Here is a 27,031-nt window from a genome sequence, read left to right as displayed (position 1 = left end):
TTTCAATGGGATCTGTTGGACAAGTGGTCCGGATCACATCTACAGATGCATCGGCTGATCACCCTATCCCCCAGGGCCAGGGTGTCTCTCCTGTGGTGGCTGCAGAGTGTTTACCTTCTAGAGGGCTGCAGATTCGGCATTCAGGACTGGGTCCTGGTGACCACGGATGCAAGCCTCCGAGGGTGGGGGCAGTCACACAGGGAAGAAATTTCCAAGGTCTGTGGTCAAGTCAGGAGACTTGCCTTCACATCAACATCCTGGAACTAAGGGCCATATACAACGCCCTAAGTCAAGCGGAGACCCTGCTTCGCGACCAATCGGTGCTGATTCAGTCAGACAACATCACCGCAGTGGCTCATGTAAACCGCCAAGGCGGCACAAGGAGCAGGGTGGCGATGGCGGAAGCCGCCAGAATTCTTCGCTGGGTGGAGAATCACGTAAGAGCACTGTCAGCAGTGTTCATTCCGGGAGTGGACAACTGGGAAGCAGACTTCCTCAGCAGGCACGACCTCCACCCGGGAGAGTGGGGACTTCATCAAGAAGTCTTCACGCAGATTGCAAGGCGGTGGGAACTGCCACAGGTGGACATGATGGCATCCCGCCTCAACAAAAAGCTACAGAGATATTGCGCCAGGTCAAGAGACCCTCAGGCGATAGCTGTAGACGCACTAGTGACACCGTGGGTGTTCCAGTCGGTTTATGTATTTCCTCCTCTTCCTCTCATACCAAAGGTGCTGAGAATCATAAGGAAAAGAGGAGTGAGAACAATACTCATTGTTCCGGATTGGCCAAGAAGGACTTGGTATCCAGATCTGCAAGAAATGCTCACAGAGGACCCATGGCCTCTGCCTCTAAGACAGGACTTGTTGCAACAGGGTCCCTGTCTGTTCCAAGACTTACCGCGGCTGCGTTTGACGGCATGGCGGTTGAACGCTGGATCCTAGCAGAAAAAGGCATTCCGGATGAGGTTATTCCTACGCTGATAAAGGCTAGGAAGGACGTGACGGCTAAACATTATCACCGCATATGGCGAAAATATGTTGCTTGGTGTGAGGCCAGGAATGCCCCTACGGAGGAATTCCAGCTGGGCCGTTTCCTTCACTTCCTACAGTCGGGAGTGACTTTGGGCCTGAAATTGGGTTCCATTAAGGTCCAGATTTCGGCCCTATCCATTTTCTTTCAAAAAGGACTGGCTTCTCTTCCTGAAGTTCAGACGTTTGTAAAGGGAGTGCTGCATATTCAGCCCCCTTTTGTGCCTCCAGTGGCACCTTGGGATCTTAACGTGGTGTTGAGTTTCCTGAAGTCACACTGGTTTGAGCCACTTAAAACCGTGGAGTTAAAATTTCTCACGTGGATGGTGGTCATGCTATTAGCCTTGGCTTCAGCTAGCCGTGTGTCAGAATTAGCGGCTTTGTCACATAAAAGCCCCTATCTGGTTTTCCATATGGACAGGGCAGAATTGCGGACCGTCCTCAATTTCTGCCAAAAGTGGTGTCATCCTTTCAAATGAACCAACCTATTGTGGTGCCTGTGGCTACTCGTGACTTGGAGGATTCCGAGTTACTAGATGTGGTCAGGGCTTTGAAGGTTTATGTAGCCAGAATGGCTAGAGTCAGGAAAACTGAGTCGTTGTTTATCCTGTATGCATCCAACAAGCTGGGTGCTCCTGCTTCAAAGCAAACTATTGCTCGCTGGATCTGTAACACGATTCAGCAGGCTCATTCTGCGGCTGGATTGCCGCTTCCAAAATCAGTAAAAGCCCACTCCACAAGAAAGGTGGGCTCTTCTTGGGCGGCTGCCCGAGGGGTCTCGGCATTACAGCTTTGCCGAGCAACTACTTGGTCAGGTTCAAACACCTTTGCAAAGTTCTACAAGTTTGATACCCTGGCTGAGGAGGACCTTGTGTTTGCTCATTCGGTGCTGCAGAGTCATCCGCACTCTCCCGCCCGTTTGGGAGCTTTGGTATAATCCCCATGGTCCTTACGGAGTCCCAAGCATCCACTAGGACGTTAGAGAAAATAAGATTTTACTTACCGGTAAATCTATTTCTCGTAGTCCGTAGTGGATGCTGGGCGCCCGTCCCAAGTGCGGACTTCTTCTGCAATACTTGTATATAGTTATTGCTTAAATAAGGGTTATGTTTGGTTGCATCAGGGCTGATCTGATGCTCCGTTGTTGTTGTTCATACTATTAACTGGGTAAGTTTATCACAAGTTATACGGTGTGATTGGTGTGACTGGTATGAGTCTTGCCCTGGATTCCAAAATCCTTTCCTTTTGTACTGTCAGCTCTTTCGGGCACAGTTTCTCTAACTGAGGTCTGGAGGAGGGACATAGAGGATGGAGCCAGAGCACACCAGTATCCAAATTCTTTCTTAAAGTGCCCTGTCTCCTGCGGAGCCCGTCTATTCCCCATGGTCCTTACGGAGTCCCCAGCATCCACTACGGACTACGAGAAATAGATTTTACTGGTAAGTAAAATCTTATTTTTATTTTTATAGTCTACTATTTTTTTTGAGTGATCTTTCTAAAAATGCGTCTTATACATACCTTAGAAAGAGTCACTCCAACAACTCTCTGCCGGGCCGTGACAACGCTTACACATGAGTACAGTGCTGTTTCGGCGGGCACCTGTGTCGGATATACTAGCAGGTCCAGCAGACATTACCAGGCTGTGGCTGGAGCACGGGCAGAAGGTAAGGCATTGGTACCGCTTAGAGGGGGAATACGGACACAACCGCACTGCTTTGGGAGGAGACTACCATACAGTCGCTGACGCGGCTGCCACCTCGGGTACACCAGCTCTCCTGGTCGTCCCTCTCCCCGGTTCATGACCAGTTTCCTCAGAGTCTCCCGCCATGAACTGTTTTCCCACTTCCGTCTGAGATGCCGTGTACTAAGGGACCCAGTCGCAGCATAGGCGGCTGTGTGACTGGTGCGTCAGTGTTCACTTGGGCGTCTGTGTTCACTATAGGTTCACGGAGCGGCGGTGTACACTAATAGCGTCTGGAACCACTCAGCGTTCGCAGACATATTGATTGATCCTGGAAGCGGGGTAAGTCTCCTTGTATCCTACTCTGAGTATGGGGTATACAGCACTAACTCTCTATCTACCTTTTGAGTATGAATAGTTGGATAAGTGCATAATGCATATGAGTCTGATAATATTACCGTGGTTTCTTTCGCTATGCGTCTGAATACGGTTAAAACTTTTATAAGGTAATGCAGTAATATGTTTCTCCTACCAGGGCCGGATCTAGGGGGGGGGGGGCGACCGCCCCCCCTAACAGTCATAGCCACGCCCACTTTTGAGCAGAAGAGAGCTCTCCGGCGAGAGCCTGAGGCAGAATGATGTGCTGCAGCTTATACCACAGCAGCACAGAGGAGCCAGGAGAGCAAGGGTTACAGAGCATGTGCCCCTCACTTGCTGGTGTGTGGGTACTAGGGCTAATACAATTACCCCATAGCACAGCCACATGTACATAGAACAATCACAAAGCTCTATCTCAGTCTCACTCAAAAAGTTCAGTCAGAATTGAGAGAGGAGGAGTTAGTATTGCAGATGGGAGGAGTTGGGACTGTAGAGGGAGGAGTCAAGATTAAACTGTAAACCGCCCCCCCTAAAGAAAAGTCTAGATCCGTCCCTGTCTCCTACATACTTGAAATGTATCTGTAGTTGATTATTTCCTCATATTGCTTATTATACTAATGTATAACATGTGACTGCTAGTGTGATTGCTGACTTTACTATAATTCTGTAATTTTTTTCTATTCTGATCCTCAATGCTGGTGGGTATATAGCAGGGTAAGGTCGGATTGTATGTCACTTTAACTAGTCTTAAAGTGATTATAGTCACAAATTGTGTAGTACACTGTGTAAGTGTTGATTATTTATCATGTCTAAAAGTTGAGGAAGATACACTCACAGCAACGCCAACACTCCTATCATGTTTGTCTTGCAAAGCTGGGTTATCCTCTGTCACGGTCCGACGGGAGACTGTGCAGGGGAGCCGGCTCTTACCTGTCCGGTCCCTTTGGAGAGGTCCTGTCAGGTCCGGGTGTTTTTGTGAATCCGTTAACCCGGGACCAACCACAGGTGTAGGTGCTGGGGTATGAAGAAAGCAGGGAGGACGAAGAAAGTTCCGTTTCATATATTTATTAAAAATAACAATTCAGTAAAGAGTTAAATGACAAGTTGTTAATCATCATATTATACTGAAGTATTGCAGGAATGGCAGAAATAATATGCAGGATAAATCTCAAAAACAAATAAAAGAAATGTTCATGGAACTGTATATAAAACAAGCTGATGAATAAATGTTGAATTGTCCAAATATAAACAAGCTTTGATGCTGAACTGCAGAATGTGTTTAACTGGGTAATGCAGACATGAAAAAATAACTGTAAGGATTTGCAATGAAGTTTTGAGAGTTAACTGAGAGGCTGTGAAGAATTATCCTTGTTATGGTAACATAGAAAATAATAATACTGAATTGGGTTACTTGTGGGTTCCGGAGATCACTGTGAAAACTGTAGCAGATGACAAGGTGATGAACGGGTTAAATGCAGAGTAGAGCAAACGAACAGGTGAGGGTAGTGGAATCCTCCAAACTTTGTATGGTTGAAGGCAGGCAGACAAGGTAACCTCATGCAATACTCTGGGAATCCAACTGTTTCCAGTAGGTGTGCAATTAACTGACAGCACAGCGGAGAGCCGGTGGATCTTTAGCAGTGAAGGCTGCAGACGGACCTCTGGGAACAGAGGCGATATCTGGACCACGGGAATCACACAGGAATGCACGGAGAGAGCTCAGAGCTAGAGCACAGCGTTGATACAACAAAGCACTGGCCCAGAGTAACATAATCCCAGCCTACTTAAAGGCAGCACAAGCACGGGATTGGTTTACACCTGCCCACAGGTGTTTTCACAAGTGCTCTGTATTACCTATTTGGTCTCCAACATGGCCGCCTCCTATACAGCAGACACACCGCAGTGCCTTAGGCCATTTGGTCCCCGCACTCCCAGTTCCCAGACTCTGCATTACCTGTGCCACTGATCACGCCGCGTCCCCACACGGGCGCACAGCACCGCGAGCAACCGCACTGGCAACGGACGAACCCCAGAACCCGCAGAGGTGAGAGGCCGGTTCGTGACAGTACCCCCTCTTCTAAGGGTGGTCTCCGAACACCTTTGAACCTTATCAGGATTTTTGGAGAAGTATTTCTGTACCAGTCTTGGAGCATGAACATCTTCAGAAAAAACCCAGGATCTCTCCTCCGGACCGTAACCCTTCCAGTCGACCAAAAACTGTAAACGTCCACAATCTCTTTAACTTCAAATTCCTCATCTTGCAAAGAGTGAACTTTAGGAGATTTGTACTGGGTAGTACGGAATTTATTGAGAATCAAAGGTTTCAATAAAGATGTATGAAAGGCGTTAGGAATTCTCAAAGACGGTGGCAACTTGACTTTGTATGACACAGGATTGAGTACCTTTACAATGGGAAATGGACCAATAAACTTGGGAGCAAATTTCTTAGAAGGAACTTTGAACCTGAGATTGCGTGTAGAAATCCAAACTTGGTCTCCCACCTTGTAATTCGGTACAGCTTTACGTTTTCTATCTGCAAAAGATTTATAACGAGCGGAAGTTTTGACCAACGACTTACGCACACAACTCCAGATTCTAGATAGACGTTGAAGCTCTTGATCTGCTGCTGGAACCTCTAGGGCTGGCAATGGATGGAACTCTGGCACACGAGGATGAAAGCCGAAGTTAATATAAAAGGGCGTAGATTCTGAAGACGAATGGAAGAGATTATTATGAGCAAATTCTGCCAATGGAAGGTAGTCAACCCAGTCATCCTGTGAGGAAGATATATATAGCCGGAGAAATGTTTCAAGGTCTTGGTTTACTCTCTCAGTTTGTCCATCTGTCTGAGGATGATATGCAGAAGAAAAATTCAACTTGACATTTAAAGATGAACAAAGCGACCTCCAGAACTTGGCCACAAACTGTGTTCCCCGATCAGAGATGATCTCTCGAGGAAGGCCATGCAACTTGAAGATTTCAGAGATGAACAATCTGGCTAGTAAAGGGGCTGATGGTAATCCAGTTAATGGAATGAAATGTGCCATTTTTGAAAATCGATCCACTATCACCCAAATGGTATTTCGCCCTTTTGATGGAGGTAGATCGGTCACGAAATCCATTGAGATATGAGTCCATGGTTGTTTGGGTATGGATAATGGATGTAATAAACCTGGTGGAGAACTTCTTGGACTCTTATGTTGGGCACATTTAGGACATGCTGCTATAAACTCTTGGACATCGGCTTTGAGACGTGGCCACCAATAAGACTGTTGAATAAATTTGAGAGTCTTTAGAACCCCAGGATGACCCATGAAGGAAGAGGAGTGAGCCCAGGTAAGCAGCCGTTTTCGAAGATTTGTGGCGACAAAGGTCTTGCCAGGCGGAGGAACTGGAGAGGTTCGAGTCATTAAAAAGGACGTAGGATTCACAATGGCTTGATTCGTGGTAGCATCATTTAATTCAGAAGAAGCAAAGGACCGAGAAAGGGCATCTGCCTTTTTGTTCTGAGACCCTGGTCGATAGGTGAGCTTGAAATTGAATCGTGTGAAGAAAAGCGCCCATCTAGCTTGTCGTGGATTCAAGCACTGAGCTGACTGCAGATATAGAAGATTCTTATGATCAGTATAAACTGTAATGCGATGTTGTGCTCCTTCTAGAAGGTATCTCCACTCCTCAAATGCCAACTTGATGGCAAGTAATTCTTGCTCACCGATTGCATAATTACGTTCTGCCGGGAGGAACTTACGGGAGAAATATCCGCAGGGATGGACCTTTTTATCTTCAAAGACTTGTGACAACACAGCTCCTACTGCTTCTGTAGATGCATCCACCTCTAGTAGAAAGGGACGATTCAAATCAGGCTGTCGAAGAATGGGGGCTGACCCAAAGGCTTGCTTTAAATCAGAGAAGGCTTTGATTGCTTCAGAAGACCAGTTCGTAGGATTTGCTCCCTTGCGAGTTAGGGCTGTAATGGGAGCAGCTAACGTAGAATAATTCTTAATGAATCTCCTATAGAAATTAGCAAAGCCAAGAAATCGCTGAATCCCCTTGAGAGTTGTAGGAGTGGACCAATCTCGGATAGCTTGTACCTTACCGGGATCCATACATAGCTCTGATCCAGAAATGATGTAACCAAGGAACGGTATGGAAGATACTTCAAAAGTGCACTTCTCTAACTTACAATAAAGTTGATTTTTCCTCAGACGTGTCAGTACCTCTTTAACTTGGTGACGGTGAGACTTTAGATCCTTAGAGAATATTAGGATATCATCCAGGTACACTACTAGACACTTGTAGAGAAGATCACGAAAAAGTTCATTCACATAGCTTTGAAAAACTGCAGGTGCATTACAAAGACCAAAAGGCATTACAAGGTATTCGTAATGCCCATCCCGGGTATTAAAAGCAGTCTTCCACTCGTCCCCTGCCCGGATGCGGATTAAATTGTAGGCCCCTCGGAGATCCAATTTTGTAAACACAGTAGCTCCCTTTACCCGATCAAATAATTCTGGAATTAATGGTAATGGGTACTTGTTTTTCACAGAGATCTCATTGAGTCCACGGTAATCTATGCATGGTCGTAACCCACCGTCCTTCTTCTTAACGAAAAAGAATCCGGCTCCTGCAGGTGAAGAAGATGGTCTGATAAATCCTTTGGTTAGATTTTCCTGTATATAATCAGACATAGCTTGCGTCTCTGGGATGGATAGCGGATAAATTCGTCCCCTAGGAGGGGTTTTGCCCGGAACCAGGACGATTGGGCAGTCCCATTCGCGATGAGGAGGTAGAGAGTCTGCTGCTTGTTTACTGAAAACATCCGCAAAGGATTGATACACCGGAGGTAGGTCGGGAAGGCTAATTGACCGGAGAGGTACAATTGAGGCTAAACAGTCCTTGGTACAAGATTTACCCCACGAAAGGACTTCCATGGTTTGCCAATTAAGTTGAGGATTATGTTTCTGCAGCCAAGGTAAACCAAGTATCACATCTTGAGAGGCTTTGGGAATCACGTAGAAGGAGATGTATTCGGAATGGAGCACACCAACTTTCATCTTGAGACATACGGTTCGATGAGTAATTATACCATCTGGAATTCGACTTCCATCCACTGCTGTAACAGCAACTGCTGCTTCCAGAGGCATGGTTTGAACTTTAGACCGTAAGACAAAGGCTGAGGAGATGAAGTTCTCGGCTGCCCCGGAATCTAGGAGAGCTGAAACTTTCACTGTAGAACTTGGAACTTCTAATTGAATAGACAAGGTCGGCTCTTTCCCAGAACGTGATTCTAAAGTAACTCCTAGCTTAACCTCTCTTGAATAAGCTAGGAGCGAGAGTTTCCCGGTCGGAGTTTGCAGAATTTAACTAAATGTTCGGAGGACCCACAGTACATGCAGAGGTTACCCTGTCGACAACGAAGTCGTTCCTCCTCTGTGAGGCGAGAGCGCCCAATCTGCATAGGTTCTTCTGTCGTTACCGGAGACTGTGATGAAGAATCTTGTTGAGGCCTAGGATGATAACGTGGACTGGATCGCTCTGCCCTGGATTTCTCTAAACATCGCTCCCTGTAGCGTAGGTCAAGTTTGTTACAGAGAGAAATCAATTCATCCAATTTAGTTGGCACATCCCGGATATTTAAAACATCCTTGATTTTCTCTGAAAGTCCATTCCAAAACGCGGCGATCAGGGCCTCCTCATTCCAGTTTAACTCTGAAGACAACGTGCGAAACTGAATAATATATTGACTGACAGGACGTAAACCTTGACGTAGATGGAGAATCTCCAAAGATGCGGAGGTGGTCCTGCCTGGTTCGTCAAAGATTCTCCGGAAGGATGATACGAACTCCTTGTAATTAGAGAGGATAGGATCACCTCTTTCCCATAATGGTGATGCCCACTCCAGAGCCTGACCAGAGAGGAGGGCAATAATATATGCAACCTTAGAACGAGCTGATGGGAAACTGGCGGACAACAGTTCGTACTGGATCTCGCATTGATTCAGGAATCCTCTGCAAAGTTTTGGAGTTCCGTCAAACTTACTCGGAGAGGGTAACTGCAAGCGGGACGTAGGCAGCGTCACAGGAGAAGCTGTAGTGGTAACTGGGACAACCGGAGTTGGAATCTGGACTTGAGACGTTTTAATAGCCATATGAAGAGTCTCTAAACGGTCTGCCATAGTTTGCATAAACTGCACTATTTGTGTCTGTATAGACTCCTGGTTTTCCAGACGGGAAAGGATATCTGACGTAGCACCGCCTCCTGCGAATTGGTCACTTGACGGATCCATGTGGCCAGTGCTTACTGTCAGGTCCGGGTGTTTTTGTGAATCCGTTAACCCGGGACCAACCACAGGTGTAGGTGCTGGGGTATGAAGAAAGCAGGGAGGACGAAGACAGTTCCGTTTCATATATTTATTAAAAATAACAATTCAGTAAAGAGTTAAATGACAAGTTGTTAATCATCATATTATAGTGAAGTATTGCAGGAATGGCAGAAATAATATGCAGGATAAATCTCAAAAACAAATAAAAGAAATGTTCATGGAACTGTATATAAAACAAGCTGATGAATAAATGTTGAATTGTCCAAATATAAACAAGCTTTGATGCTGAACTGCAGAATGTGTTTAACTGGGTAATGCAGACATGAATAAATAACTGTAAGGATTTGCAATGAAGTTTTGAGAGTTAACTGAGAGGCTGTGAAGAATTATCCTTGTTATGGTAACATAGAAAATAATAATACTGAATTGGGTTACTTGCGGGTTCCGGAGATCACTGTGAAAACTGTAGCAGATGACAAGGTGATGAACAGGTTAAATGCAGAGTAGAGCAAACGAACAGGTGAGGGTAGTGGAATCCTCCAAACTTTGTATGGTTGCAGGCAGACAAGGTAACCTCATGCAAGACTCTGGGAATCCAACTGTTTCCAGTAGGTGTGCAATTAACTGACAGCACAGCGGAGAGCCGGTGGATCTTTAGCAGTGAAGGCTGCAGACGGACCTCTGGGAACGGAGGCGATATCTGGACCACGGGAATCACACAGGAATGCACGGAGAGAGCTCAGAGCTAGAGCACAGCATTGATACAACAAAGCACTGGCCCAGAGTAACATAATCCCAGCCTACTTAAAGGCAGCACAAGCACGGGATTGGCTTACACCTGCCCACAGGTGTTATCACAAGTGCTCTGTATTACCTATTTGGTCTCCAACATGGCCGCCTCCTATACAGCAGACACACCGCAGTGCCTTAGGCCATTTGGTCCCCGCACTCCCAGTTCCCAGACTCTGCATTACCTGTGCCACTGATCACGCCGCGTCCCCACACGGGCGCACAGCACCGCGAGCAACCGCACTGGCAACGGACGAACCCCAGAACCCGCAGAGGTGAGAGGCCGGTTCGTGACAGGTCCAGCTGGCGGTGGTGCGGGCTGCTGGCTCCGGGCAGTGGCACTGGTTGGCAGGTCTGCAGACTGGCAGCATGTCCCTCCGGCAGGGGTTAGTGGTGCTGCTGTGGAGCCAGGGCTTCTGTGTACAGGCTCTGTTCCCGTGTCCTACCTAGCTACCTGTTCTGGATGCCGCAGTAACCAGCCTTCGGAATTCCTCCTTTAAAGTACTGGGTCACAGTTCCGGTATCCTCAGCCACCCGCTAACCTACAGTCGTATCTCTATTCAACTGTCTTTGGCGAACCCTGTTAAACTACTCCAAGTAATAAATGCGCAAGACCTTCATCCGTCCCGCTTGTTTGTTGTTCAGAGATCCAAGTGCACCAGAATCATCTTCCCCCAAATCCGGATCCACAAGAATCCTCAGACGTGACAGTTTGCACTGGCCACATGGATCCAGGAACTGGACTGGATTCTGGCTCTGATCTCCTGCACAGCATAGCGAGGCGTCTGGAGGGATTGGAAAATTCACATCGACATTTGGCGCAGTGCCTCCAAGAGATATCCACTCGGCAGGATTCCATCCAAGCTTCTCTAGCGAATACTACTCCTGTCCGTCGACCAGAGTCCCAAGTTTTTCAGCCCGTCCTGGCGTCATTGGTGTCATCACCGTCCTCTCTCCTTTTGCCAACCCCCAACAAGTTTGATGGGAACTCTAAACTTTGTCGTGGATTCCTTAATCAGTGCGATGTGCACTTTACGTTAGTCAGCCAATTTCCCAATGCAAAAGGCGAAGGTGGCGTACATAGTCTCCTTACTCTCAGGGGCAGCCCTGGAATGGGTCTCACCGCTCTGGGAAAGAGATGATGCTCTGCTGAGTGACTATCCAAAATTCCTAGCTACTTTTAGAAAGATCTTTGATGAACCGGGATGCTCGACATAAGCATCCATTGAGATTATGCGTCTACGCCAAGGGAATAGGCCAGTCAGCCAGTATATCATTCAGTTTCAAACCTACACCTCTGAACTACAATGGAATGAGGAAGCCTTGGTTTCAGCGTTTTGGAGTGGCCTTTCTGACCATTTGAAGGATGATCTAGCGACTCGAGACTTACCACCAAAACTGGATGATCTGATTTCATTATGTAACAAAGTCGATCTACGATTCAGGGAGAGGCAGGCTGAAAAGAGCAGGAGCGATCGCTATCGTTTCCGCCCTGTACCTCTGGCACCCCCTCCGCTAGCAGTAGATTCTCCTGACGAACCCATGCAGCTGAACCGGGCCCGAATTACTCCTGAGGAGCGCCAGAAACGGCGGCGAGAAAATTTGTGTCTTTAATGTGGAGCACCGGGACACATGGTGGCATCATGCCCACAGCATCCGGGAAACTCCCGCTCCTAACTGGGCTAGGAGACACCAGGTTAGAAGTCTTGTCTCAGTCTCCAAATTCCTCTGAACCTACTCTACCAGTCACTATTGAACTCTCGCAAGGTACTAAGTCCATTCTCTCTCTTTTAGATACAGGAGCAGCAGAGAATTTAATCACGGCCCATCTGGTTCAGCAGCTTCAGATCCCTGTGCGAGATTTGTCCCGTTCCTTTTCGTTATCTGCGGTTGATGGACGCCGTATTCCTGGTGGAGTAATTTCTCAACGGACTCTTCCTATTTCAGTTGGTATCGGTGCTCTTCATAAAGAGCAATTGGAACTTTTAGTTATACCCTAGGCGTCACATGAAATTGTGCTGGGTTACCCTTGGTTTAGTAGGCATAACCCGCATATCGATTGGCACTCCATGCTCATCTTATCCTGAGGGAAGACTTGTTGACCTCTGGTTTGCCGTGTATCAAACCACTCAATAAAACCCTTGTCACATCATTCCCGCAGATTCCGCCTCAGTACGCTTCCTTCTCCGACGTCTTCAGTAAACAGGGAGCAGATATCTAGCCACCCCATAGGAAATGGGACTGTCCTATAGACCTCGAACCAGGGAAAGATCCACCCAGACGTTGGACCTACCCTTTATCAATTCCTGAAACTAAGGCTATGTCCGAATATATCTGAGAAAACTTGTCCATGGGGTTCATTCGGTCATCTACCTCACCAGCCGGAGCTGAGTTCTTCTTTGTCCAGAAAAAAGATGGGGGGTTAAGACCTTGTATAGATTACCGGGGCCTGAATAACACCACGGTAAAAAATCGTTACCCTCTACCCCTCATTTCCAACTTATTTGATCGAGTCAAGGGAGCGACCATCTTCTCCAAACTAGACCTAAGAGGAGCCTACAATCTGATCAGGATACGAGCAGTCGATGAATGGAAGACGCATTCAATACCAGGGACGGTCATTTTGAATATCTTGTCATGCCATTTGGTCTGAGTAACGCCCCTGCCGTATTCCAAAATTTCGTCAACGAAATTTTCCGAGAACTTCTATATCAATCTGTCGTGGTCTATCTGGACGACATCTTAATCTTTTCCCCAGACCTTGGAACACATCGACGACACGTTCTAGAGGTACTACGTAGACTGCGGGAGAACCATCTATTGCAAGCTAGAGAAATGCATCTTCGAGCAGGTTTCAGTTCCCTTTCTAGGGTATATCATTTCGGGCTCCGGATTACAGATGGATCCGGAGAAAGTGCAAGCCATATTGAATTGGTCTAGACCTTCCTCTCTTAAAGCAGTGCAGCGTTTTCTAGGGTTCTCTAACTACTATCGGAAATTTATTAGAGGATTCTTCGCCTTGGTAGCCCCCATCACCGCTCTTACTCGAAAAGGAGCAGACCCGTCTCATTGGTCCCCAGAAGGAGAGTCCGCTTTCCATCTGCTTAAACAAGCATTCATATCAGCACCAGTATTAAGGCAACCAGATATAAATAAACCCCTTTTTCTCGAAGTGGACGCCTCCTCTGAAGCGGTAGGAGCGGTACTCTCTCAAAGGTACGAAGATCATAAGCTCCATCCTTGTGGTTACTTCTCAAAGAAGTTTCTCCCCTCCGAGAAGAACTACACTATCGGGGAGCAGGAGTTGTTGGCGGTCAAGCTGGCCTTAGAGGAATGGCGATACCTCCTGGAAGGAGCTAACTTCCCTATTACCATTTATACAGATCATCAGAGCTTAATCTTCCTGAAAGATCTACAATGTCTGAGTCCGCATCTAGCTCGTTGGACCATGTCTTCTCCCGCTTTTCGTTTATCCTGACTTATCGGCCCAAGTCACAGAATCCAAAAGCAGATGCTCTGTCACAGTCCACTACTTCCGTTGAATCTGAAGAACATCCTCAAACACACCCCGTCCTAGATGCAAAAGTTTTTGCCTCCACTCGTCTACAACCTCCTGCAGGAAAAACTTTTGTCATTCCACAATTACGGAAGAAACTCATATCTTGGGCTCACACTTCCTGATTTTCGTGTCATCCAGGTATTCACAAGACAATGGAATTTCTGCAAAGATCCTATTGGTGGCCCACCCTGAAAGCAGATGTGACAGCCTTCATTTCCTCCGGCGTTAAGTGCGCCCAACACAAGGTCTCTCGGCAACCTCCGGCTGGGAAGTTATTGCCTCTTTCTGTACCCTTTCAACCATGGTCCCATTTATCAATGGACTTCATAACAGATTTACCATCTTCTAGAGGCTACACTACAATCTGGGTGGTCATAGACCTACTCTCCAAAATGGCCCACTTTGCACCATTAAAGAAATTACCAACAGCATCTGAATTAGCCCATCTTTTCATTTCCGAGATTTTCAGGCTTCACGGTCTTCTTACCGAAATAGTGTCTGATCGAGGGGTTCAATTTGTAGCAAAGTTCTGGAAATCCCTTTGTACAGCCTTACAAATCAAATTGCAGTATTCCACAGCCTATCATCCACAGTCCCAACGGTTCCACGGAACGAGTTAATCAAGATTTGGAGACCTTTCTACGCATTCACCTTTCCTCTTCTTAGGATGATTGGGTAGAACATTTACCTTGGGCTGAGTTCGCCCACAACAATACTTACCATTCTTCTACTAGGCTTATGCCCTTCCTCATTGTTTACGGAGCCCATCCTAAAGTTCCAGCATTTCAAAGTCTACCGGCACTCGAAATGGGCTGATAGAAAACGAAGAACAATTCCTAGTCTCAAGGTAGGAGACCAAGTTTGTCTTTCTACAAGGAACTTACGCTTACGAGTACCTTCAATGAAGTTTGCCCCCCACATTATAGGTCCTTTTCCAGTTGTGTTTATAATTAATCCAGTGGTTTATAAACTCAAACTACCCGCTTACCTCAAAATTCCTTCTTCTTTCCATGTTTCCTTGCTAAAACCTTTAGTTTTGAACCGATTTCGAAGACTGTTACCACGACCACCCAAAGTACTCACCTAGAGTAGAATAGAGTTTGAGGTTAAAAAGGTACTTGACTCCCGAATTCATTATGGTCGGTTACAGTATTTATTGGACTGGAAAGGATATGGTCCGGAGGAATGGTCCTGGGAGTACATGACAGATGTTCATGCCCCAGCTTTAGTTCGCAAATTTCATTCTGAACATCCAGAGAATCCTAAATTGTGTCCAGGGGCCACTCTAAAGAGGGGGGGTAATGTCACGGTCCGGTGGGAGACTGTGCAGGGGAGCCGGCTCTTACCTGTCCGGTCCCTTTGGAGAGGTCCAGCTGGCGGAGGTGCGGGCTGCTGGCGCCAGGCAGGGTGCGCTGGGAGGACAGGCAGGAGCACTGGTTGGCAGGTCTGCAGACTGGCAGCATGTCCCTCTGGCAGTGGTTAGTGGTGCTACTGTGGAGCCAGGGCTGCTGTGTTCCCGGTGGTCATCTTGGATGTGGGCAAAAAGCCTGTCTTGTCCACACTTCGCCAATTTATCACTTTCCTGTGGCCAATTAGCTCCGAGCAGCTGCTATAAGACAGGAAGGCCTGGAGGAGGGAATTTGCCAGTGCAACATCTTTCACAGTATCTGTGAAGCTAGTTCTCTGTGCTTCCGCAGCGTCTCCAGTGTCAGGTTCTTGTTACCGCAAAGTACCCAAGCCTCCTGATATAGCCTTACGCAGACTGCAGACTCTTCCCGTGTCCTACATAGCTACCTGTTCCGGACGCCGCAGTAACCAGCCTTCGGAATTCCTCCTTTAAAGTACTGGGTCACGGTTTCGGTATCCTCAGCCACCCGCTAACCTACAGTCGTATCTCTATTCAACTGTCTTTGGCGAACCCTGTTAAACTACTCCAAGTAATAAATGCGTAAGACCTTCATCCGTCCCGCTCGTTTGTTATTCAGAGATCCAAGTGCACCAGAATCATCTTCCCAAAATCCAGATCCACAAGAATCCTCAGACGTGACAACCTCTCACGATCTGGTTCAGGATGGTTTGTGTGCAAATTGTTTTAGCTTTCACCAAGGTCTCTTGAATAGTACAAGGCAGATACAGGTGCAAGTTGTTCCCTTTTGGGCTATGTTTGCACAAACATTATCCAGTATAGCTGAGCGGATAATTTCAACTTCTGTACCAGGAATAGGTCACACGATTTACCCTTACATGCAGCTTCCTACCTGCAGTTTATCACTTCCAGCAGCAGCCTCTCAAAAGAAACAGGCTGAAAAGCCAGTGGTAAGTAAATCTACATCTTCACAGTCTACACATGTTTAAGATGAGGATTCATCGGAGGATGAAGGCTCATTAAGCTCTGGTTCTGCATACAAAGAGGTGGAGGTAGGCCTCAGCTCAGTGGACATAGCTGAGTTAATTAAGGCAATGAAAGCCATTCTATCCTTAGAAGAATCAGCCTGTGTGTTAAAATCCAAGACACCTGTGTTTAAATGTCCCAAAACAGTTAAGACTGAGTTTCCTGTGTCAGATCAGCTGACGAAAATCATGGAAGAGTTTAGAATTCCTAGGAAATGGAATTCCAATTATCCTCTTCCAGCTGGGGATTGTTTAAAGAGGGAGGTGGCCCCCAAAGTAGATACGCATGTTATTTAATTAGTGCGAAAATCTACATTACCTCTGCCTTCAACATCATTAAATGATGTCACGGATAGGAGAGTGGATAGTTTTTAAAAACCTTTTTTTTCCTGTCTGGGGTAGTCATAAGACCAGCCGTGGCTTCAGCTTAGATGGCAAAAGCAGTGGCTGCCTAGGCTGATGCATTGGAAGGAGATCTTTCAATGGCATCTAGAGAGCAAAAATCCCATATGGCACATATAAAACAGGCTGCGATGTTCTTGGAAGAAGCAGCTTTGGATATGGGTACAATTGCCTTCAGGGCATCAGCTTCAACAGTAGCCGCTCGCAGAGCAGTTTGGCTACGTACATGGAAAGCCGATTCAGAATGTAAAAAGGTTTTGGAGTCTTTACCTTTCTCTGGAGATATTCTTTTTGGTAAAGAATTGACAGATATTTTGTAATCCGAAGCAGACTCCAAGAAAGTAAAGTTTCCTTCCTCATACAAATTCAAACCTAAAGTTCCAGCTTATCGACCCTTTCGTATCTGAAGGAAAAGCTAAAGGGAAAAGTGATGGCAAACAGCCCCAATACAACAAGTCTGGAAAGACTAAAAAGCATTGGGCTACCAGAGGACCGGTTGGTAAAACAGAAAATAAGCCATGAGCCTGATGGTGCGGGCCTCCACCTGGGGGATTCCAGGGTTGGGGGCCGACTTCTTCAGTTTGCTCAGATTTGGCAGCAGTCTACAACAGATGCCTGGGTGCAGGAAGCGGTATCTCTCGTTTATGCATTTGCCTTCAAGAAACACCCTCCTCGAAGGTTTTTTTTATACCAGCCCGTCTCGGGCCAGGGCTTTGCAAGAGGCAGGTCAGAAATTGCTTCAATCAGGGGTAATTATTTCAGTTCTTCCTGCACAACGAGGACAGGGTTTTTACTCCAACCTATTTCTAGTTCAGAAGCCAAATGGGTCATTCCAGCCAATATGGAGACTTTACGTTCCATCATTTTGCCTATGGAGCTAGGGGATTATATGGTATCCCTGGATATCCATGATGCTTACCTACATGTTCCTATAGCACTGTCCCATCAGTGCTATCTCAGGTTCACTATCCTCCAACAGCATTTTCAGTTCCAGGGCCTACCTTTTGGGTTAGCCACAGCCCCCAGAGTATTTACCAAGATTATGGTGGTAATGGCAGCTTATCTCCGCCAGCAGGGGATAAGAATTTTTCCATACCTCGACGATCTTTTAATCCTGGCATAGTCTCAGGAATTGCTCCTGTTTCATCTGCAACAGACAATAACGTGTCTGCAGAAGCACGGGTGGCTCATAAATTGGGCGAAATTGTCTCTGGTTCCATCACAGCGGATGACTCACTTGGGGCTGTACTGGATTCCAGCCTTTAAAGAGTATTTTTAACTCTGAACAAGATATCCAAAGTTCAGTCAAGGATTCAGGAGCTGTTACACAGTAAAAGGGTATCCATTTACGCAGCAATGCATGTGATGGGATTGATGGTGTCAACATTCGACATGGTGGAGTATGCTCCGTTCCACTCGAGGCCTCTGCGGTATCTGATCCTTGTCAAATGGAATGGGTTTCACGAGATGATAAAAACGCAGACTATGGTCCTTACGGTGGAAGTAAGGAGGTTGCTAGCCTGGTGGCTACAGACATCACATCTGGACAAAGGCAGACCCTTTTGGATTTCAGATTGGGAAATTCTGACAACGGATGCCAGTCTCCAGGGCTGGGGAGCAGTGTCAGGAAGGTTTTGTTTCGAAGGGCAATGGACCAAGGAAGAAGGTTGCCTGCCAATAAATATATTGGAACTTCGGGCCATACATGGCACTGATTCAGGCAAAGGACATCCTTCGAGGAAAACCAGTTCAGAACCGATCGGACAATGTGATGGCAGTAGCGTACCTCAACCGTCAGGGAGTGACTCGCAGCCAAAAAGCTATGAAGGAGGTAAGTCACACACTAAAGTGGGCAGAACTTCATCATCCAGCCTTGTCCGGTGTTCGTTCCCGGAGTCCTAAACTGGGAAGAGGATTTTCTGAGTCGACACGCCATTTAGGCAAGCGAATGGGCTCTACACCTGGAGGTCTTCCAGACTCTAGTCGACAGGTGGGGGTTGCCAGAGATAGATCTCATGGCGTCCAGTCAGAACAACAAAGTTCTCGAATACGGGTCAAGAACAAAGGATCCCAGAGCGATCTTTGTGGATGCCCTGTCGGTGAGATGGGACTTTCATATCTGGCCTATGTGTTTCCTCTAATCACCTTATTATTCAGGGTGGTGAGAAAGATAAAGCAAGGAAAGGGTGCCATGATACTAATTGCTCTGGCTTGGCCCAGAAGACATTGGTACACAGATCTGCAGAGAATGTCGATGGATGCTCCATTCATGCTCCCTCAACGTTCAGATCTACTGACGCAGGGTTCTTGTTATCACAGACATCTGGATCGACTGTCTTTGACGGCGTGGCTCTTGAGACCTCTATCCTTAAGTCAAGAGGATTCTCACAACAGGTAATTCAGACAATGCTCAGAGCAAGGAAACCTTCCTCAGTTCGAATTTATCACAGAATATGGCAAAGCTACATTCATTGGTGCAGTGAACAGAAAATGGACCCTAGGTCCTTCAGAATTTCCAGGGTCTTGGCATTCCTTCAGGAAGGAATGGATAAAGGTTTGAAGGTGGCTTCCTTGAGAGTGCAAGTGTCAGCATTGACTATACGGTTCCAAATGAAAATTGCCAACTTACAGGATGTGCATACTTTTTTCCAGGGAATGCTGCGCATTCAACCTCCCTTTGTTCCTCCTACAGGGCCTTGGGACTTAAATTTAGTACTAAAGGCCCTTCAAGTTGCCCCATTTGAACAACTTAATAAAGTGGATCTTAAATGGTTGACAGCTAAAGTTCTGTTTCTACTGGCCATGGCGTCAGCTAGAAGAGTGTCAGATTTAGGGGCATTGTTATGTCGTCCTCCATTTCTGATCATTTATCCAGATAGAGCAGTTCTCAGAACTAAGTCTGGGTATCTTCCCAAGGTGTTGTCTTAATTTCACCTTAAAGAAGAAATTGTAGTCCCGGCTTTCGAGGAATCGGGCCTTTCTGCGGGAGATGCATCGCTGGACGTGGTCTGTGACTTAAGGATCTACGTGGATCATACCAGTGCCTTCAGAAAGACAGATTCTCTCTCCATTCTCTACAGATTTCACAAGAGAGGATGGCCTGCTGATAAGCAGACACCAGCGAGGTGGCTTCGGATGATTATTTCAGAAGCATATTCTCACGCTGATCTCCCTGTTCTGGCTAATGTTTCTGCTCACTCTACTCGTAAGGTAGATCCATCATGGGCAGCACAACATGGTGCTTCAGCAGAACAGATATGTAAGGCAGCCACATGGTCTTCCATTAACACATTCATTAGACATTATGCCGTGGATACCTTTGCCTCTCATGACGCTGAATACGGGCGAAGGAGCGTGCCCACCACTAAATTGCTTTGGGAAATCCCAATGTTATCCTGCGGATAACCTGTGGACCCTGCCGCAGAAATATACGTTATGGTAAGAACTTACCGTTGATAACGTTGTTTCTCCTAAGTCCACAGGCTCCACAGGGAACCCACCCTGATGCACCTGATTTGAGGATCCTAACTCACTAACCTCTGCCTTCTTGTATGGAAGGGTGTGCATAAGTGTTCTTCTCGCCTGATTAGGGCTGTCTATGATGCTCCTGCCTTAAACTTTGGGAAAACAACTGATTTGTCTGAGCCAGGAGGCGGGGATATATGGACGGGCCTGTTGAATGCTGGGAGGCCGAAAAGCTTTGACCGATTGGTGCAAATCCGCTGTCGCTTCATCATATCCCAATGTTATCCTGTGGACTTAGGAGAAATACCATTATCAACGGTAAGTCCTTACCATAACATATATTTTCCTGTTACTTAAGTTGAAACAATATAAATTTAATGTGGAAATGTGTGTAATAAATAGTTTTTTACATGTAATTCATAGACGATCGAGTCACATTATTGTGACCACATCCTACATTTGACGTCGGCAGCGCGTAGCCCGTGAAGTATGTCACGTTGTGCGGTGGCATGGTGGGTATATAAGGTGTGCTATAGGCTGTCTGCACACACATCACTCATTGCTGTCGTGGGTAAAAGGGGCGATTTATCAGAGTTACAAAAAGGGATGATTGTCGGCTTTCAGGCCAGTGGTGGCAGTATTTCTGAAACAGCGCAGTTTGTGACCTGTTTGCATGCTGCAGTGGTGAAGGTGTATCGTGACTGGACAAATGGCCCCATTGCGAATAATCAACGTGGAAACTGCGGAGCACCATGTGCCTCTGATGTTAGAGGTGAACATCTGCTATAAAGGTGCGTGAAGTCCAACCGACACACTACAATGGAGCAGCTCACCTTCAAAATGAAACTGGGGGCTACCAGACGTGTGTCTAAACAGACAGTTCAGCCTGTCTAGCTGCTGTCCGTGCTGCACGCAGCTGTTACTCTGGCTATTAGCTGGTAGTCATAATAATGTGACTCGACCGTGTATTTATTATTCATTTTCACCCTCAACGTAAATGCAATTGTAACCTCTCCCTTTTTTACGCTTGGGTTACTGCACTGTATCTATGAGATTCTGCTGTCAGCAATCCCCCTTTCCCCTCAAACATTGTTCTCTCAACCCAGCTGCTTCTTATGTCACCATTCAGGGGGTGGGGGCTCCACCTTGTCAGCTGTCATACATATGTAAGAAGCTGTTTGTTCCTTTTACTCTGTGTCAGTGGCTAATAATGCAGGGGTATTAATAAATAAAATAAATGTATGAGTGACCTTAGGTCACTCTTTTGGTGTTCTAGGTGCCAACGAACAATTGTTATCCTAGGCAATACCCTAGGTTCTCCTAATGTCATAACTGCCACTGCAAACCGTAGAAGAGACTCCTTCTTTGGCTAGACAGCCAGTGTTCGAGTGCATGCTCATCTGACATTGGAAAAAGGGATGAGCATTGGAAATTGGATCAGTGTAATGTGCAAATGGGGGTACAGATGATAGATTTTCAGCGGCTTTAATGAGTGCTTTAAAAAAGGGCAATAGTAACCCACAGAATCAGGCTTTTTTTTTTTTTTTTTTTTGCCCTGGTAAATCCAGCCATCAGAGCTGCTGAGAATTGTCGGCTTTTCTAGTCTTTTTAACTGAGGGGCAGATGTATTAAGCCTGGAGAAGTGATAAAGAAGTGATAAGTTAGAGATAATGCACTAGCCAATCATTACGGGTTTGAAAAATGTCAGTTAGGAGCTGATTGGCTGGTGCGTTATCACTTTACACTTATCACTGCTTTATCACTTCTCCAGGCTTACTACGTCTATTCCCGAGTCTGGCGTTTCATGCATGCAATGCCACCAGCGGACTACAATGGGAGTTCAACATAGGCTATCTTTTACAAAGTTTACACCACGGACACCTTCAAGTGATCTAAAATACATTTACTGTAGCTGTCATACAGACAGTGGGTCATACTAGCATTGCATGGCTGCAAACTTCTGTCATGTGGCCCATAATGTGTTCCTACTTCACCTTGCCAGGGAATATGCTCCTTGATCCCAAGTGCTGACATTGTGTCATCTTTGACCGTTTATCTACTCTGTACCCTGCACTCTCTTTGTATGTAGTGATTTCTGGTAGATGTGTAACTAGCATTTGTGTCTCTTGAAAAAATGTTAAAATATGCTATGTAGAGTTCACAACATTAATACAAAGATGTCTTAAGTCCAGTAGTCTAATACATATGAATACCCACACCCTGAAGGTTCAGCTTTACGTTTTACGATTACTTATGTATTGTTGTCCTGTTTAATTTGGGGTTAATTAATGCTTGTTTACTCATCAGATTGTTGACTTACAAATCCTTTTATTGTTTTAACAAACATGCACAGTCATCCACACCTCTGCTTTCTAGTTTGCTTGTAAGGATCCTTTGTGTAACTTATTATGCAGGCAAACTGCATAATCATCCTGCACAATTTAAGGCTAAGGCAGCATTAATTACTCTACATATAGGTATCAGTTCCTCCTAAACTGATTACTAGAACACAAAATACTTTAACTCAAAATTAGCATGTTAGAAAATTATTAAATCAGAGGCTTCATCACTTTTATTGTGCTGCTGCCAGTTTATGGTCCCGAAGGCCCGTACACACTGGCCGATATATCAGCCGTTCTATTGAACGGCCGAAATATCGCGGGTCCGTCGGCCAGTGTGTACGGTCGATATGTCTGTGAACTCCGTCGATCAGACATATCGCATCGGCCCCGCAGCACAGCCGACGCCCAATATATCTACTGATATATTGGTGCATCGCTGTGTGTGTACGGGCGGTCGGCCGACTGCCCGTACACATGCTGCAGCAGCTGGCAGTGATTGACAGCTGAACTGGGCTGGCGTGTGTACACGCCCACCCAATTCATGACATCAGTCCCCTTCGGATCGGGCAGTGTGTATGCACAGCACACTGCCCGATCCCTCCATAGATATATCTGCCGATCAATTGGTCGGCAGATATATGTATCAGTGTGTACCCAGCTTTACTCTTATGAATGGAAGAGCTGACATTTAGGGGCAGATGTACTAAGCTGTGAAAAGAGTGGAGAAGTGAGCCAGTGGAGAAGTTGCCTATGGCAGCTAATCGGCATTGAAGTAACATTTATAATTTGCATTCTATAAAATTATACAGAGCCGCTGATTGGTTGCCATGGGCAACTTCTCCACTGGCTCACTTCTCCACTCTTTTCACTGCTAAGTACATCTCCCCCCTTGTTTTATGTACGCTTGCAAGTTGAGACCTCAGACTGGTGAATAAATGACAGTAAGGAGAAGCTTAAATAGCATCAGACCTCTGTAACCCCTCTCCAAATTAATTCTTTGCTAAATACATAATAATGATAAGAAAATTTCAAGACCACAAATAAAACATTTTTAGTACATTCATTCTGAGAAAAACGTTATTTTGACCTTGATCTCGTTACATCACTGTTGCTTTATCCAATTAAAGTTGTTACCAACAAAAATGTTATATATATATATATATATATATATATATATATATATATATATAATAGCACAGAATGGGCGGCACTCCGAGACTTGATTATAAGTGAAAAATAAAGTGCTGAGACTTTTATTTGTCAAATAGGCATGATCTACGTTTCGGGGTCGCAGCCCCGAAACGTAGATCATGCCTATTTGACAAATAAAAGTCTCAGCACTTTATTTTTCACTTATAATCAAGTCTCGGAGTGCCGCCCATTCTGTGCTATTATATTTCTGGGATGCAACCTGGAGGGAAGGCACCGTGAGCATATTTTTTCATACCAAGGACGGGTGAGTGCCGGGTCATTCTGGAATATATATATATATATATATATATATATATATATATATATATATATATATATATATATATATATATATATAAATTTTTTTTTTTTTTTTACACATTTTGCCAACACATCACCCCTGGGAAAGTAATTCCTGTTACTACCTGGCCTGGGGCTGGTTGGAACCATGGTGGGGGGTATCCCTAAAGGGCAGGTATCCTTTATGTAGTTTCATTAGCCCAGGCTGGCAAAGCCTAATAGTTACCTTAAAATTGGGGTGGGGACACACAGATTTTTCCCCCATGATTTTAGTGTACCAAATGTGGTTGGGTGTGGATCGTAGGGTAGACAGTAACTAGGTCGACCACTATTGGTCGACAGTGAATAGGTCGACACCTGAAATAGGTTGACATGGTCATTAGGTCGACATGGAAAAAGGCTGACATGAGTTTTAAAAAAATCTATATATATATATTTTGGTGTTGTTTTCTCCGTAAAGTGACTGGGAACCCCAATTAGTGCACCGTATCCCCTCTCATGGCTCGCCTCGCTGCGCTTGGCACAGGTTACTATTCCCAATCGTAGTCCACGTGGATCGTAAAGTATGAAAAAGTAAATAAAAAAAAAGTGAAAAACTCATGTCCACCTACTGACCATGTCGACCAAATGAGTGTTGACCCAAGTGCTGTCGACCTAAAGACTGGATCCCATCTGGCTAATGGCGAGTAAAGATTTGTGACAGCGATATTGGGAATATCTGCTGATTTAAATTTGTCTTTATTTTGGCTGCAACACTGTCAGTAAAGGTTTAAATGTTTTCCATGTACCGATATCCAATTTTGAAAGCGCGTCTCAGTCACAGATCAACCTTCTCACCATTCTGTCTGCAAATAAAATGATTTTGATCAGCGCTGATGTTTTTGTTTTGCGTTTCCTTGCAGTATTTGGCATTTACATGTGGGCTTATCCGAGGTGGTTTATCAAATCTGGGGATAAGAAGTATTGTTACAGCAGAAGTGTCCGTCATGCCGGCATGTGAGTATGTGTGCCACTTTACTGGGGCAATGCCGTACTGAGCCTATCCTTACTGCTGCTCGTCCAAATGACAATTTTGTAAGTAGCATCTTCTAATAACAGACGGTTAGTGTTGTGTGTAGTGTGTCATTGGTCAGGGGTAATTACTTCTAGTTCAGCAAGTGAGTGACTTCCTCCAGAGACGTGAGTGCATGTGCTCCCCACACCTTTGCTTGTAGCGGCTCTTCTCCTGGTCTTATTGCCATGGGCAGGTCAGATGCAGCAGGTTGCGTAGTAAATCACTGGGTAACAGCGGAATGTTATGCATCACGCCTCATAAACAGATTAAATAGATGCTGTCATTTCTGGTCAAATGTAATAGTCTGACTGGTGCATTAATGTCTTGTTTAAAAAAAATAATTGAGCGGTGATATTTATGTACATAAAATGTAAAGAATGAAAAAGGAGATTTATGGTAAGAACTTACCGTTGTTAAATCTCTTTCTGCGAGGTACACTGGGTTCCACAGGGATAACATCGGGGTGTAGAGTAGGATCTTGATCCGAGGCACCAACAGGCTAAAGCTTTGACTGTTCCCAAGATGCTCAGTGCCTCCTCTATAACCCCGCCTCCATGCACAGGAGCTCAGTTTCGTTAACCAGTCCAATGCAGTAGCAGGCAAAAGAGACGACAACCGTTAGTAGCTACATACGCCACATTTTCACAACAGGAGACGGTATCAGCGGCTAATGCCATACAAACCCAAAGAAGCTAAGTGCGTCAGGGTGGGCGCCCTGTGGGACCCAGTGTACCTCGCAGAAAGAGATTTAACAACGGTAAGTTCTTACCATAAATCTCCTTTCTGCAGCGGGATACGCTGGGTTCCACAGGGATAACATCGGGGATGTCCTAAAGCAGTTCCTTAAGGGAGGGGATGCACTGTAGCGGGCATAAGAACCCGGCGTCCAAAGGAAACATCCTGGGAGGCGGAAGTATCGAAGGCATAGAACCTTATGAACATGTTCACTGAGGACCACGTAGCCGCCTTGCACAATTGTTCAAGGGTCGCACCACGGCGGACTGCCCAAGAAGGTCCGACAGACCGAGTAGAATGGGCTTTGATGGTAGCATGAGCTGGAAGGCCAGCCTGTACATAAGCATGTGCAATCACCATTCTAATCCATCAGGCCAGGATCTGCTTATTCGCAGGCCAGCCACGTTTGTGAAAACCAAAAAGAATAAAGAGAGAATCAAACTTCCGAATGGAAGCTGTCCTCTTCACATAGATACGGAGAGCCCGTACCACGTCCAAAGACCGCTCTTTGGATGACAATTCATGAGAGATAAAGGCCAGAACCACAATCTCTTGGTTAAGGTGGAAAGAAGACACCACCTTAGGTAGATAACCAGGACGTGTCCGAAGAACCGCCCGGTCACGGTGAAAAATCAGAAAGGGAGACCGACAGGATAAGGCACCCAAATCTGAAACCCGTCTAGCAGAGGCAATAGCCAGCAGAAATAAAACCTTAAGAGTAAGCCACCTAAGGTCCGCAGACTCAAGAGGTTCAAACGGAGACTCTTGCAAGGCCTCCAGAACCACCGACAAATCCCAAGAAGTAACAGGTGGGACATAGGGAGGTTGAATCTGCAACACACCCTGAGTGAATGTATGAACATCAGGCAGAGTAGCAATTTTTCTCTAAAACCAAACCGACAAGGCAGAAATATGAACCTTGAGGGAGGCCAGACGAAGGCCCAAGTCCAGGCCCGGTTACAGGAAGGCCAAAAGTTTGGCCGTACTAACTTTGTAAGCGTCATGATTGTTAGCTGCGCACCAAGCAAAGTAAGAATTCCAGACCCTATGATAAATCCAAGCAGAAGCTGGTTTCCGGGCCTTCAACATGGTTTCAGAAACTGGACCGTCAGAATTTCTGGGGAATTCACCAGGATCAGCAGGTCGTCCAGATACAGTAGGATCCTGACACCCTGACGGCGGAGTAAAGCCGTCATTACCTCCATAACTTTTGTGAAGACTCGCGGAGCCGTGGTCAAACCAAAAGGTAAAGCCCGAAATTGATAATGGAGGTTGCCAATTGCAAACTGCAGGTACTGCTGATGCGACATGGCAATCGGAATATGGAGGTAAGCATCCTGTATGTCCAGGGAGACCATATAGTCCCCAGGCTCCAAAGCCAGAACAATAGA

General features: G+C 45.9%; 1 protein-coding gene across 1 annotated transcript in view; it reads left to right on the top strand.

The window, feature by feature from the left end:
• The window catches only part of TRAPPC6B (trafficking protein particle complex subunit 6B), an 84,067-nt gene that overhangs the window by 37,149 nt on the left and 19,887 nt on the right, over positions 1-27,031 (top strand). The window contains exon 5 of the mRNA XM_063947642.1: positions 24,754-24,847. Within this exon, the coding sequence (XP_063803712.1) occupies positions 24,754-24,847 (94 nt within the window). The remainder of the gene's footprint in view (positions 1-24,753; positions 24,848-27,031) is intronic.

This window comes from Pseudophryne corroboree, chromosome 12 (genome assembly GCF_028390025.1).
Source record: "Pseudophryne corroboree isolate aPseCor3 chromosome 12, aPseCor3.hap2, whole genome shotgun sequence".
Taxonomy (NCBI): Eukaryota; Metazoa; Chordata; class Amphibia; order Anura; family Myobatrachidae; genus Pseudophryne; species Pseudophryne corroboree.
Note: the sequence above shows the minus strand (reverse complement) of the source record. Positions and strands in the feature narration are given on the sequence as shown.